The following is a 14,247-nucleotide window of genomic DNA, read 5'->3' as shown; positions in this document are numbered from 1 at the left end:
ATTGCAGATAGATGGCAGGAGTGATCCTCCGCCCATTTGATAATCTTGGATACCTCTCTCATCGCCAAGGAACTCTTTGTTCCCCCCTGATGATTGATGTACGCTACAGTCGTCATGTTGTCCGACTGAAATCTTATGAATCTGGCCTTCGCTAGTTGAGGCCAAGCCAGGAGCGCATTGAAAAACGCTCTCAGTTCCAAAATGTTTATCGGGAGAAGAGACTCTTCCCGAGACCATAGACCCTGAGCTTTCAGGGAGTCCCAGACCGCGCCCCAGCCTAAGAGACTGGCGTCGGTCGTGACAATGACCCACTCTGGTCTGCGGAAACTCATTCCCTGAGACAGGTGATCCTGAGTCAACCACCAGCGGAGTGAGTCTCTGGTTACCTGGTCTACTTGAATCTGGGGAGACAAGTCTGAATAATCCCCATTCCACTGTTTGAGCATGCACAGTTGCAATGGTCTTAGATGAATTCGAGCAAAAGGAACCACGTCCATTGCTGAAACCATTATACCTATTACCTCCATGCACTGAGCTATGGAAGGCTGAGGAATAGATTGAAGAACTTGACAAGCGTTTAGAAGCTTTAACTTTCTGACCTCCGTCAGAAAAATCTTAATTTCTACAGAATCTATTATTGTTCCCAGAAAAGGAACCCTTGTGGACGGGGACAGGGAACTCTTTTCTACTTCCACCTTCCACCCGTGAGACCTGAGAAAGGCTAAAACAATGTCTGTATGAGCCCTTGCTTTGGAAAAGGACGACGCTTGGATTAGAATGTCGTCTAGGTAAGGTGCTACAGCAATGCCCCTCGGCCTTAGAACCGCTAGAAGGGACCCTAGCACCTTCGTGAAAATTCTGGGAGCAGTGGCTAAACCGTATGGAAGAGCCACGAACTGGTAATGTTTGTCCAGAAAGGCGAACCTCAGGAACTGATGATGATCTTTGTGGATAGGAATATGCAGGTACGCATCCTTTAAGTCCACGGTAGTCATATATTGACCCTCCTGGATTGTTGGTAAAATCGTCCGAATGGTTTCCATTTTGAATGATGGAACTCTGAGGAATTTATTTAGAATTTTAAATCAAGAATTGGCCTGAAAGTTCCCTCTTTTTTGGGAACTACAAACAGGTTTGAGTAAAAACCCAGACCTTGTTCCGCTGTTGGAACTGGGTGTATCACTCCCATCTTTAATAGGTCTCCTACGCAATGTAAGAATGTCTGTCTCTTTATCTGGTCTGAAGATAAGCGAGACATGTGGAACCTTCCCCTTGGAGGAAGTTCCTTGAACTCTAGAAGATACCCCTGAGAGACTATTTCTAGTGCCCAGGGATCCGGAACATCTCTTGCCCAAGCCTGAGCAAAGAGAGAAAGTCTGCCCCCTACTAGATCCGGTCCCGGATCGGGGGCTACCCCTTCATGCTGTCTTGGTAGCAGCAGCAGGCTTCTTGGCCTGTTTACCCTTGTTCCAGCCTTGCAATGGTTTCCATGCTTGTTTAGGCTGGGAAGCGTTACCCTCTTGTCTAGAGGCTGCAGAGTTAGGAGCCGAAAGGAATGAAAATTAGATTTGTTCTTAGCCTTGAAAGGCCTATCCTGTGGGAGGGCATGGCCCTTTACCCCAGTGATGTCTGAAATAATCTCCTTCAATTCTGGCCCGAAAAGGGTCTTACCTTTGAAAGGAATATCAAGCAATTTTGTTTTGGACGACACATCCGCCGACCAAGATTTTAGCCAAAGCGCCCTGCGCGCCACTATTGCAAAACCTGAATTTTTCACCGCTAATTTTGCAAATTGAAAAGCGGCATCCAAAATAAAGGAATTAGCCAACTTTAGTGCGTGAATTCTGTCCATGACTTCATCATATGGAGTCTCCTTTTGGAGCAAATTTTCTAGTTCCTCGAACCAAAAAGACGCCGCCGTGGTGACAGGAATAATGCACGAAATTGGTTGAAGAAGGAAACCTTGCTGAACAAATATCTTTTTAAGCAATCCTTCCAATTTTTTATCCATAGGATCTTTGAAAGCGCAACTGTCCTCAATAGGAATAGTTGTGTGCTTGGCTAACGTTGAAAATGCCCCCTCTACCTTAGGGACCGTTTGCCATGCGTCCCTTCTGGGGTCGACAATGGGGAACATTTTCTTAAATATAGGAGGTGGAACAAAAGGGACACCTGGCTTCTCCCACTCCTTAGTCACTATGTCCGCCACCCTCTTGGGTATCGGAAACGCATCAGCGTGCACTGGGACCTCTAAGAATTTGTCCATTTTGCACAACTTCTCTGGAATCACCAAAGAATCACAATCATCAAGAGTAGCTAGCACCTCCTTAAGCAGGGCGCGGAGATGTTCTAGCTTAAATTTAAATGCCACGATATCAGGTTCTGCCTGCTGAGAAATTTTTCCTGAATCAGAAATTTCTCCCTCAGACAGACCCTCCCTCACTGCCAAATCAGATTGATGTGAGGTTATAACAGATAAATTATCGTCAGCGCCAACTTGCTCATCCTCTGTATTTAAAACTGAGCAATCACGCTTTCTGGGAAATGCTGGCAGTTTGGATAAAAGATTTGCTATAGAATTATCCATTACTGCTGTTAATTGCTGCATAGTAACAAGCATTGGCGCGCTAGATGTACTAGGTATCGCCTGCGCGGGCAAAACTGGTGTTGAAACAGAAGGAGAGGATGATGAGCTATCCCCACTACCTTCATTTGAAGAATCATCTTGGGCAACTTTATTAAAATGTGACAGTACTGTCCTTACTTTGTTTGGACACCATGGCACAATTTGCACATACATTTAAAGGGGGAACCACCTTGGCTTCCATACACACAGAACATATGCTATCTGAAGGTACAAACATGTTAGACAGATTTAGGCAGGCTATTAATGCAATAAAAACGATTTTAAACAAAACCGTTACTGTCTCTTTAAATAATAAAAAGAGCACACTTTATTTCTGAAAGTTCGAAAAACTATGAAGGAAATATCCGATCTTTATAAAATTTACACCCCAGTGTCTTAATGCTTTGAAAGTATTGCACACCAAATTTCAAGTCTCTAAACCCTTAAATGACCAAACCGGAGCTAATAGTTCAATTTACCGGTTTAAACACACTACAGTCCCTGCCACAGACTTTGCTGCGGCTTTTACCTTCCTTAGGGGTTATTCACCACAGAAATAAGCCTTCCTGAGTCCGTTTCTCAGCCACAGGACCCTCTCACATGAAGCTGCATGCACTGCCTTTAGAAGTAACTGCGCAACTGAGGCGCGAAAATGAGGCCTCCTCCCTCTGCATACCAGAGTGAAGGGGCCTTTCTGACTAGATTAGGCGTCTAAACAACTGCCAGGCGTAATTAAACGTTCCCAAAAGTGTTTCAAAGTTCACAAAACACTCCAAATGTCATATAAATATGATGTAAACAAATCGATTTAGCCCACAATAGTGTCAACCAGCATAGAGCCCAATTTATAAGCCTTAATTCTGTTACTGAGTCTAAGAAAATGGCTTACCGATCCCATAAGGGAAAACTGACAGTCTTCTAGCATTACTATGTCTTGTTAGAAAAGAGACTGGTCATACCTGGAGCAGATAAGTCTGCAAACTGTTCCCCCCAACTGAAGTTCTCTGGTTTCAACAGTCCTGCGTGGGAACAGCAATGGATTTTAGTTACTGGTGCTAAAATCATACTCCTCTTTTAACAGAACTCTTCATCACTTTCTGTTGTAGAGTAAATAGTACAAACCGGCACTATTTTAAAATAAACTCTTGATAGAAGAAATAAAACTACAACTAACACCACATACTCTTTACCATCCCCGTGGAGATGCTACCTGTTCAGAGCGGCAAAGAGATTGACTGAGGGGCGGAGCCAGAGGGGGGGCTGTATGGACAGCTTTTGCTGTGTGCTCTCTTTGCCATTTCCTGTAGGGGAAGAGAATATCCCACAAGTAAGGATGAAGCCGTGGACCGGACACACCAATGTAGGAGAAAGAGCTGATTTCTTTGAGGCAATGCCCCACAAAAGGCCCTTTTACGGACTTTTGATAGTTTAGTTTAGGCTAGGGGTTTTTTATTTTATTTTGGGGGGGCTTTTTTTTATTTTGATAGGTCTATTAGATTAGGTGTAATTACTTTAAATATCTTGTAATTTGTTTTTTATTTTCTGTAATTTAGTGTTTTTTTGTGTGTGATTTAGCTAATTTAATTTAATTGTATTTAATGTAGGTAATTTATTTAATTGTAGTGTGGTGTTAGTGTAACTTAGGTTAGGTTTTATTTTACAGGTTTTATTTTACAGGTAAATTTGTATTTATTTTAGCTAGGTAGTTATTAAATAGTTAATAACTATTCTACCTAGTTAAAATAAATACAAACTTGCCTGTAAAATAAAAATAAACCCTAAGCTAGATACAATGTAACTATTAGTTATATTGTAGCTAGCTTAGGGTTTATTTTATAGGTATTTAGTTTTAAATAATAATTGTAGGTTTTATTTATATTTATTTTAATTATATTTAAGTTAGGGGGTGTTAGGGTTAGACTTAGGTTTAGGGGTTAATAAATTTAGAATAGTGGCTGCGACGTTGGTGCGGCAGATTAGGGGTTATTAAGTGTAGGTAGGTTGTGGCGACATTGGGGGCGGCAGATTAGGGGTTAATAAATATAATGTAGGTGGCAGCGATGTTGGGGGCAGCAGATTAGGGGTTAATAAATATAATGTCGGTGGCGGCGATGTCCGGAGCGGCAGATTAGGGGTTAATAAGTATAATGCAGGTGTCGGCGATGTCCGGGACGGCAAATTAGGGGTTAATAAGTGTAAGATTAGGAGTGTTTAGACTCAGGGTTCATGTTAGGGTGTTAGGTGTAAACATAACTTTTATTTCCCCATAAGAATCAATGGGGCTGCGTTACTGAGTTTTACGCTGCTTTTTTGCAGGTGTTAGACTTTTTCTCAGCCGGCTCTCCCCATTGATGTCTATGGGGAAATCGTGCACGAGCACGTACGACCAGCTCACTGCTGACTTAAGCAGCGCTGGTATTGCTTTGCGGTATGGAGCTCAATTTTGCTCTACGCTCACTTCTTGCCTTTTAACGCCAGGTTTATAAAACCCCGTAATACCAGCGCTGTAGGAAAGTGAGCGGTGAGAATAACATGTTAGTAAGTACCGCACCCCTCATAACGCAAAACTCGTAATCTAGCCGTAACTGCAGTAAAGAAGTCTTGAACTGGGATTTTTTTAAGACTTATCGTAGACATTAGTAGCACTGTCTTTCATTAAACTATTTTTAAAATATATTTTTTTTATCAAAAAAGTGGAATAATAATGAGATTATATTTAGTCTTTGTGCCTCATTTTGTAACACTGTGCTATCCATTTTGAGGTAAGCAGGAGACTGGAATGTGTCTCTTAAAAATAAAGAATATTTTAATAGCGTTTCTTAGACCAATAAAGAATAAACACATGAATCATTACGGGTTACATATATTTATGGTCATTATGTTCCTATCAGTACAGTACGATTTCAAAAAGACATACCTATTCCATTTACAATAGGGGAATCACATATTTCCAGTCCGCCTGGCAAGCCTTGCTGTATTTTGTCATCCTCAAGCTCATTTTTATCCTGCTCTGAATCCTGTTCAAAATGCTTGGTCTCTTTGTGATCTCCATTTTCCAAGTTCTTTTTCAGTGGCATTATCTGTAGTCCACTAGGAGTAGTTCTATAAGAAACAGTTTTTGTGGCTCGGTCCCCTGAAGAATATTTAGATGTGCCTGCCTTCTTCTGCTTTATAAAAGAGTGCATTTTTTGACTTTTATGAGATACTAGTCTAGCTTTCCTGGGCTCTGTCATGCGATGGGAAATCTTATCCATAGAACTCCCCCGTAAAAATTTGGATGCTGACTGTTTCCCATTTTTAGCTTTTTTATCCCTAGACACATGAAGTCCATTAAACTCATCAATGAATTCCTCACAATGTAGAAGATGATGTTCAGGCTCCCATGTGTCTTCACTACTACCATAGCCTTTCCACCGAATAAGGTATTCCCACTTCCCTTTCCGATTCTTCCTTTTATCGACAATTCTTTCAACCTATGGACACAAATCAAGAATGTATATTATACATAATCATTTATTTTTATCTTTACTATTTAAGATCTACAAATCAGCTAAATATTTACAAACAGTAAAAAAAAAGTAGCTAAATATAAGCCATGGATAGATCTACTACTACAAGCAGAATTTTACTTCTGGATATAAAGTTTTTTTATTTGTTTCTTTGCATTTCTATAGATTCCCCAAGGTATAATGCTACATTTTTATGCATCTGGCTCATCTACAGGCTGACTCTTTTGTAAGATCTAAATGTGTCAACAACATCATTAGCCACAACGTAGCTGCAAGGCAGCTGTATGGGGGGGGGGGAACTATCTCAGTTCCTGTAGCAACTACAGACCTTCAAGACCCCTCATTTAAAAAAATAATTGCTTTTTCAAATGGTGGTATTGGAGGAGTAATAGAGAGCAGATCTTTTAAAAATAAAGTTTCGTTGTAGAAAAGTAAATTTTTTGAAAAGCAAACAGATTTTGTCTTTATCGTCAGGTAATCACTGTGGTAACAGTGAACACCTTGCAAGAAAAAAGTGCTTATATTTCTTTATCTCACAAAAGGGCCTCTCTAATCTATATTATAACCACCAAAAGCCTGTATGGGACCCTATTTGCCATGTGGCTACCCTTGATGACAATTTAGTAATGTGATCAGCAGTAGTCTTTGGGACATTTTCAATATTATTTACTAAAATCTATGCAACAATTACATCTCCCATGCCATATATTATAATAATGGTATCTTGTGAATCTGGTGAAAAAAAATAAATGCAAAATTATATATATATATATATATATATATATATATATATATATATAAATAAAATGGCCAAAAATATTGCCCCCCACCCGCATTTCTGTCAGATAATGCACCACTTCGCCCAGAAAAAGGAAATTTATGCTTACCTGATAAATTTGTTTCTTTTACGATATGACGAGTCCACGGATTTCATCCTTACTTATGGGATATCGCCTCCTGGTCAGCAGGAGGAGGCAAAGAGCACCACAGCAGAGCTGAATATATAGCTCCTCCCTTCCCTCCCACTCCAGTCATTCGACCGAAGTTAGGAAGAGAAAGGAAAAGCTAAGGTGCAGAGGTGACTGAAGTTTAATAAAAGTAAAAACCTGTCTGAAAAAATGACAGGGCGGGCCGTGGACTCGTCATATCGTAAAAGAAACAAATTTATCAGATAAGCATAAATTTCCTTTTCTATTACAAGATATGACGAGTCCACGGATTTCATCCTTACTTATGGGATACAATACCAAAGCTATAGGACATGGATGAAATGGAGGGACAAGACAGGAACCTAAACGGAAGGCACCACTGCTTGAAGAACCTTTCTCCCAAAAACAGCCTCGGACGAGGCAAAAGTATCAAATTTGGAAAATTTGGAAAAAAAGTGTGAAGAGACGACCAAGTTGCAGCCTTGCAAATCTGTTCAATAGAAGCATCATTCTTGAATGCCCATGAGGATGCCACAGCCCTAGTAGAATGAGCCGTAATTCTTTCAGGAGGCTGCTGTCCAGCAGTCTCATATGCAAAACGGATTATACTCTTCAGCCAGAGAGAAAGAGAGGTAGCCGTAGCTTTCTGACCCCTACGTCTTCCAGAAAAGACAACAAATAATGAAGAAGATTGACGAAATTCTTTAGTCATCTGCAAGTAAAACTTCAGAGCACGGACCACGTTCAAGTTATGTAACAGACGCTCCTTCTTAGAAGAAGGATTAGGACACAAAGAGGGAACAATAATCTCCTGATTAATATTTTTGTTGGAAACAACCTTAGGAAGAAAACCAGGCTTGGTAGGCAACACAACCTTATCGGAATGAAAAATAAGATAATGAGAATCACATTGTAATGCTGAAAGCTCAGAAACCCTGCGAGCAGAAGAAATAGCAACCAAAAACAAAACTTTCCAAGATAATAACTTAATATCTATGGAATGCATAGGTTTAAATGGAACCCCTTGAAGAACATTAACAACTAAATTCAAACTCCAAGGAGGGGCAATTGGTCTGATTCTAGTCAGAGCCTGACAAAAGGATTGAACAGTTCCTGTAGCAACTACAGACCTTCAAGACCCCTCATTTAAAAAAATAATTGCTTTTTCAAATGGTGGTATTGGAGGAGTAATAGAGAGCAGATCTTTTAAAAATAAAGTTTCGTTGTAGAAAAGTAAATTTTTTGAAAAGCAAACAGATTTTGTCTTTATCGTCAGGTAATCACTGTGGTAACAGTGAACACCTTGCAAGAAAAAAGTGCTTATATTTCTTTATCTCACAAAAGGGCCTCTCTAATCTATATTATAACCACCAAAAGCCTGTATGGGACCCTATTTGCCATGTGGCTACCCTTGATGACAATTTAGTAATGTGATCAGCAGTAGTCTTTGGGACATTTTCAATATTATTTACTAAAATCTATGCAACAATTACATCTCCCATGCCATATATTATAATAATGGTATCTTGTGAATCTGGTGAAAAAAAATAAATGCAAAATTATATATATATATATATATATATATATATATATATATATATATATATATATATATATATATATATATATATATATATATAAATAAAATGGCCAAAAATATTGCCCCCCACCCGCATTTCTGTCAGATAATGCACCACTTCGCCCAGAAAAAGGAAATTTATGCTTACCTGATAAATTTGTTTCTTTTACGATATGACGAGTCCACGGATTTCATCCTTACTTATGGGATATCGCCTCCTGGTCAGCAGGAGGAGGCAAAGAGCACCACAGCAGAGCTGAATATATAGCTCCTCCCTTCCCTCCCACTCCAGTCATTCGACCGAAGTTAGGAAGAGAAAGGAAAAGCTAAGGTGCAGAGGTGACTGAAGTTTAATAAAAGTAAAAACCTGTCTGAAAAAATGACAGGGCGGGCCGTGGACTCGTCATATCGTAAAAGAAACAAATTTATCAGATAAGCATAAATTTCCTTTTCTATTACAAGATATGACGAGTCCACGGATTTCATCCTTACTTATGGGATACAATACCAAAGCTATAGGACATGGATGAAATGGAGGGACAAGACAGGAACCTAAACGGAAGGCACCACTGCTTGAAGAACCTTTCTCCCAAAAACAGCCTCGGACGAGGCAAAAGTATCAAATTTGGAAAATTTGGAAAAAAAGTGTGAAGAGACGACCAAGTTGCAGCCTTGCAAATCTGTTCAATAGAAGCATCATTCTTGAATGCCCATGAGGATGCCACAGCCCTAGTAGAATGAGCCGTAATTCTTTCAGGAGGCTGCTGTCCAGCAGTCTCATATGCAAAACGGATTATACTCTTCAGCCAGAGAGAAAGAGAGGTAGCCGTAGCTTTCTGACCCCTACGTCTTCCAGAAAAGACAACAAATAATGAAGAAGATTGACGAAATTCTTTAGTCATCTGCAAGTAAAACTTCAGAGCACGGACCACGTTCAAGTTATGTAACAGACGCTCCTTCTTAGAAGAAGGATTAGGACACAAAGAGGGAACAATAATCTCCTGATTAATATTTTTGTTGGAAACAACCTTAGGAAGAAAACCAGGCTTGGTAGGCAACACAACCTTATCGGAATGAAAAATAAGATAATGAGAATCACATTGTAATGCTGAAAGCTCAGAAACCCTGCGAGCAGAAGAAATAGCAACCAAAAACAAAACTTTCCAAGATAATAACTTAATATCTATGGAATGCATAGGTTTAAATGGAACCCCTTGAAGAACATTAACAACTAAATTCAAACTCCAAGGAGGGGCAATTGGTCTGATTCTAGTCAGAGCCTGACAAAAGGATTGAACATCTGGAACATTTGCCAGACGCTTGTGAAGCAAAATAGACAAAGCAGAAATCTGTCCCTTTAAGGAACTTGCGGACAACCCTTTCTCCAACCCTTCTTGGAGAAAAGATAAAATCCATGAGTAGCCCTTGGATTCACACCAATAAAGATATTTACACCATATCTTATGTTAAATTTTTCTAGTAACAGGCTTACGTGCCTGAATCAAAGTATCAATGACCGAATCAGAGAACCCTCGCTTAGATAAAATCAAGCGTTCAATCTCCAAGCAGTCAGCTGCAGAGAAACTAGATTCGGGTGATGGAAGGGTCCCTGAATGAGAAGGTCCTGCCTCAATGGAAGCTTTCACGGTGGCAGAGATGACATGTCCACCAGATCGGCATACCAAGTCCTGCGAGGCCACGCAGGAGCGATAAGAATCACCAAAGCCCTCTCCTGTTTGATCCGAGAAATCACCCGGGGAAGGAGCGCAAACGGTGGAAACACATAAGCTAGGTTGAACGACCAAGGCATCTATCAGTTAGGCTTGAGGATCCCTGGACCTGGATCCGTATCTCGGGAGCTTGGCATTCTGACGAGACGCCATCAGATCCAGTTCCGGTCTGCCCCACCTGAGAATCAGGGTGGTAAAGACCTCCGGATGGAGTTCCCATTCCCCTGGATGAAACGTCTGTCTGCTCAAAAAATCCGCTTCCCAATTGTCCACTCCTGGGATGTAGATTGCTGACAGATAACAAGAGTGAGCCTCCGCCCACCGAATTATCTTGGATACTTCTGTCATCACTAAGGAACTCCTTGTTCCCCCCTGATGATTGATGTAAGCCACAGTCGTGATGTTGTCCGACTGGAATCGGATGAATTTGGCCGAAGCCAACTGAGGCCAAGCCTGAAGCGCATTGAATATTGCTCTCAACTCCAGAATATTGATTGGAAGTAGAGACTCCGACCAATTCCACACACCCTGAGCCTTCAGGGAATTCCAGACTGCGCCCCATCCTAGTAGACTGGCGTCCGTTGTCACAATTACCCATGAGGGTCTGCGGAAGCACTGGGACAGATGATCCGGCGACAACCACCAAAGAAGAGAGTCCCTAGTCTCCTGATCCAGATCTAGACAAATTTGCATAATCTCCATTCCACTGTCTGAGCATGCTCAGTTGTAGAGGTCTGAGATGAAAACGAGCAAACGGAATGATGTCCATTGCCGCCACCATCAATCCAATTACCTCCATGCACTGAGCCACTGATGGTCGAGGATTGGACTGAAACGGATCGGCATGTATTCAGAATCTTTAACTTTCTGATTTCCGTCAAAAAGATTTTCATGGATATAGAGTCTTTTAGAGTTCCCAGAAAGGAACCCTTGTCCGTGGAATTAGTGAACTCTTTTCTAGATTCACCTTCCACCCGTGAGTCCTTAGAAAGGATAGAACAATGTCAGTATGAGACTTTGTCAGCTGATAAGACAATGCCTGGATTAGAATATCGTCCAGATAAGGCGCCACTGCAATGCCCTGCGGTCTGAGAACCGCCAGCAGAGACCCTAGAACCTTTGTGAAGATCCTGGGTGCCGTGGCCAGCCCGAAAGGAAGAGCCACGAACTGAAAGTGTTTGTCTAGAAAGGCAAACCTCAGGAACTGGTGATGATCTCTGTGGATAGGAATATGAAGATATGCATCCTTTAAGTCCACGGTAGTCATATATTGACCCTCCTGGATCAATGGAAGAATTGTCCGGATAGTCTCCATCTTGAAGGATGGAACTCTGAGAAACTTGTTTAGACTCTTGAGATCTAAAATGGGTCAGAACGTTCCCTCTTTTTTGGGAACCCCAAAAAGATTAGAGTAAAACCCCTGTCCCTGTTCCTCTACTGGAACGGGACAAATTACTCCCATAGTAGAGAGGTCTTTTACACAACGTAAGAACGCCTTTCTTTTTATCTGGTCTACAGACAATCGTGAAAGAAGAAACCTTCCCCTTGGGAAGGAATTTTTGAACTCCAACTGATACCCTTGAGACACGATTTCTAGTGTCCAGGGATCCTGAACATCTCTTATCCAAGCCTGGACAAAGATAGAAAGTCTGCCCCCTACTAGATCCGGTCCCGGATCGGGGGCCGCCCCTTCATGCTGTCTTGGGAGCAGCGGCGGGCTTCTTGGGTTGTTTACCCTTATTCCAAGCCTGGTTGGGTCTCCAGGTGGGTTTAGCTTGCGAAAAATTCCCTTCCTGTTTAGCGGAAGAGAAAGGAGGATCTCCTTTGAAATTGCGAAAGGAACGAAAATTACTCTGTCGTCCCTTCTGCTTAGATGTTTTATCTTGAGGGAGTAGATGACCCTTACCTCCCGTAATGTCAGAAATAATCTCTTTCAAATCAGGCCCGAATAGGGTCTTTCCCTTGAAAGGTATAGCTAATAGCTTAGACTTTGAGGACACATCCCCAGACCAAGATTTTAACCATAAAGCTCTACAAGCCAAAATGGAAAATCCTGAATTCTTAGCTGCCAACTTGGTGATCTGAAAGGCGGCATCCGTGATAAAAGAATTAGCCAGTTTAAGGGCCTTAATTCTGTACTGAATCTCCTCCAAAGAGGTCTCAGTCCTGAGAGACTCCTCTAGGGCATCAAACCAAAAAGCAGCTGCAGTCGTTACTGTTACAATGCAGGCCGTTGGTTGCAATAGAAACCCTTGATGAACATATAGTTTCTTGAGAAAACCCTCCAAAACCTCTTATCCATGGGATCTTTGAAAGCACAACTGTCCTCAATAGGGATAGTTGTATGCTTAGCCAAGGTAGAGATAGCTCACTCTACCTTAGGGACCGTCTGCCAAGAGTCCCGAACGGAGTCAGCTATAGGGTACATCTTTTTAAAAATAGGAGAAGGGGAGAACGGTATACCCGGTCTTTCCCATTCCCTAGCAATAATTTCCGAAATTCTCTTAGGAACCGGAAAAACTTCAGAATAAGAAGGGACCTCCAGATATCTGTCCATCTTACTCAATTTTTCTGGCGGGACTACGATAGAGTCACAGTCGTCCAGTGTTACCAGTACCTCTCGTAATAACATACGGAGGTTTTCAAGCTTAAATCTAAAGGACATTAGGTCCACATCTGTCTGGGGTAAAGCACTTCCTGAATCAGACAGCTCCTCCTCAGACAAGGCCTCCATACCCCCCACTTCAGACCCCTGGGAGGGTATATCGGAGATTGTCATCAAAGCATCAGAAGTCACAGGGACCATATGGGCCTCTTTCCTACTACGTTTGCCCTGCAGTCCTGGCAACTTAGATAAAACTTCTGTAAGGGTAGATGACATAACTGCAGCCATATCCTGCAGAGTAAAATGAGGCAGACTCCGCTGAAGAACACGGCGTCGCCTGAGCGGTTTAAGGCTGTGACACTTGGGGAGAAAGTTGCAACTTACCCTAAATCTCATCAGGTTGAGAGCCCTCCTGAGACATATCTTTATTAAAGAAAATCTTATCTTTACACTGCAAAGCCCTCTCTGTACATGAGGGAAAAAGCGTTAACAGGGGGTTCCACAATGGCATCCAAACACATAAGACATTTACTCTGTTCTAGATCATCCATGATAACAGAAGTACAAAAACAAACTAACTTGGTCAAGTGGTAGAAAATATATAAATATATATCTAAATGCTTATAGGAAAAAAGTATGCACTATGTCTTTAACCTAACTTTACTTGAATTACATAAACCGAAATATATGTTAGCAGGTGATGTTCCTAGCAAGTGATGTTCCGTGTCACTGTCACCACAGAATTTTTTTTTATCAGACACGGCGCCTACCTGCCTCCACTGACCGAGATAGTTTTCCCTGAATCAACATGCCTAAGATCGCTTGAGAGTAGAGCAGGAAAACAAGCGTACTTAAGAAACGTAATAGCAGCCGGAAAAAGTCAGTAACAGTTGCGCCAAGCGTGCCAATACAATGCCCCGCCCTTCATGGGCGTCAGAATCGTGATGTTGTCTGCCCGGGAAAAAACATGAAACACCCCCATACAGGCCAAAACCCCGGAGTCTATTAGTACACAGCCAGCTCCGGAAATCCCCCAGCATCAACATTTCAATAGCAATAAAAGAGAATTGCCCGTACACAATACATGTTAAGAAAAAAACATCCTAGCGCTTCTAGAACAATTTAGTTATGTCAGAGTGTCTGGAAAAAACATAAGCTCTATGTCGGTTCTCATTCCTTTACACAAAAGAGGACCGGCATAAGAGCGACAGGCAGCCTTACACATAAGCTCTATGTCCATTGGCTCCTGACAGAAAAGTAAAAGTACAG

General features: G+C 41.6%; 1 protein-coding gene across 1 annotated transcript in view; it reads right to left on the bottom strand.

Moving 5' to 3' along the window:
• Positions 1-14,247, bottom strand: part of CDYL2 (chromodomain Y like 2) — a 454,107-nt gene that overhangs the window by 254,640 nt on the left and 185,220 nt on the right. Inside the window, exon 2 of the mRNA XM_053700586.1 lies at positions 5,544-6,099. Within this exon, the coding sequence (XP_053556561.1) occupies positions 5,544-6,099 (556 nt within the window). The remainder of the gene's footprint in view (positions 1-5,543; positions 6,100-14,247) is intronic.

The sequence above is a fragment of the Bombina bombina genome, chromosome 1 (assembly GCF_027579735.1).
Source record: "Bombina bombina isolate aBomBom1 chromosome 1, aBomBom1.pri, whole genome shotgun sequence".
In the NCBI taxonomy this organism is placed as follows: Eukaryota; Metazoa; Chordata; class Amphibia; order Anura; family Bombinatoridae; genus Bombina; species Bombina bombina.
The sequence above is the reverse complement of the archived record's forward strand: the minus strand, read 5'-3'. Positions and strand labels throughout refer to the sequence as shown.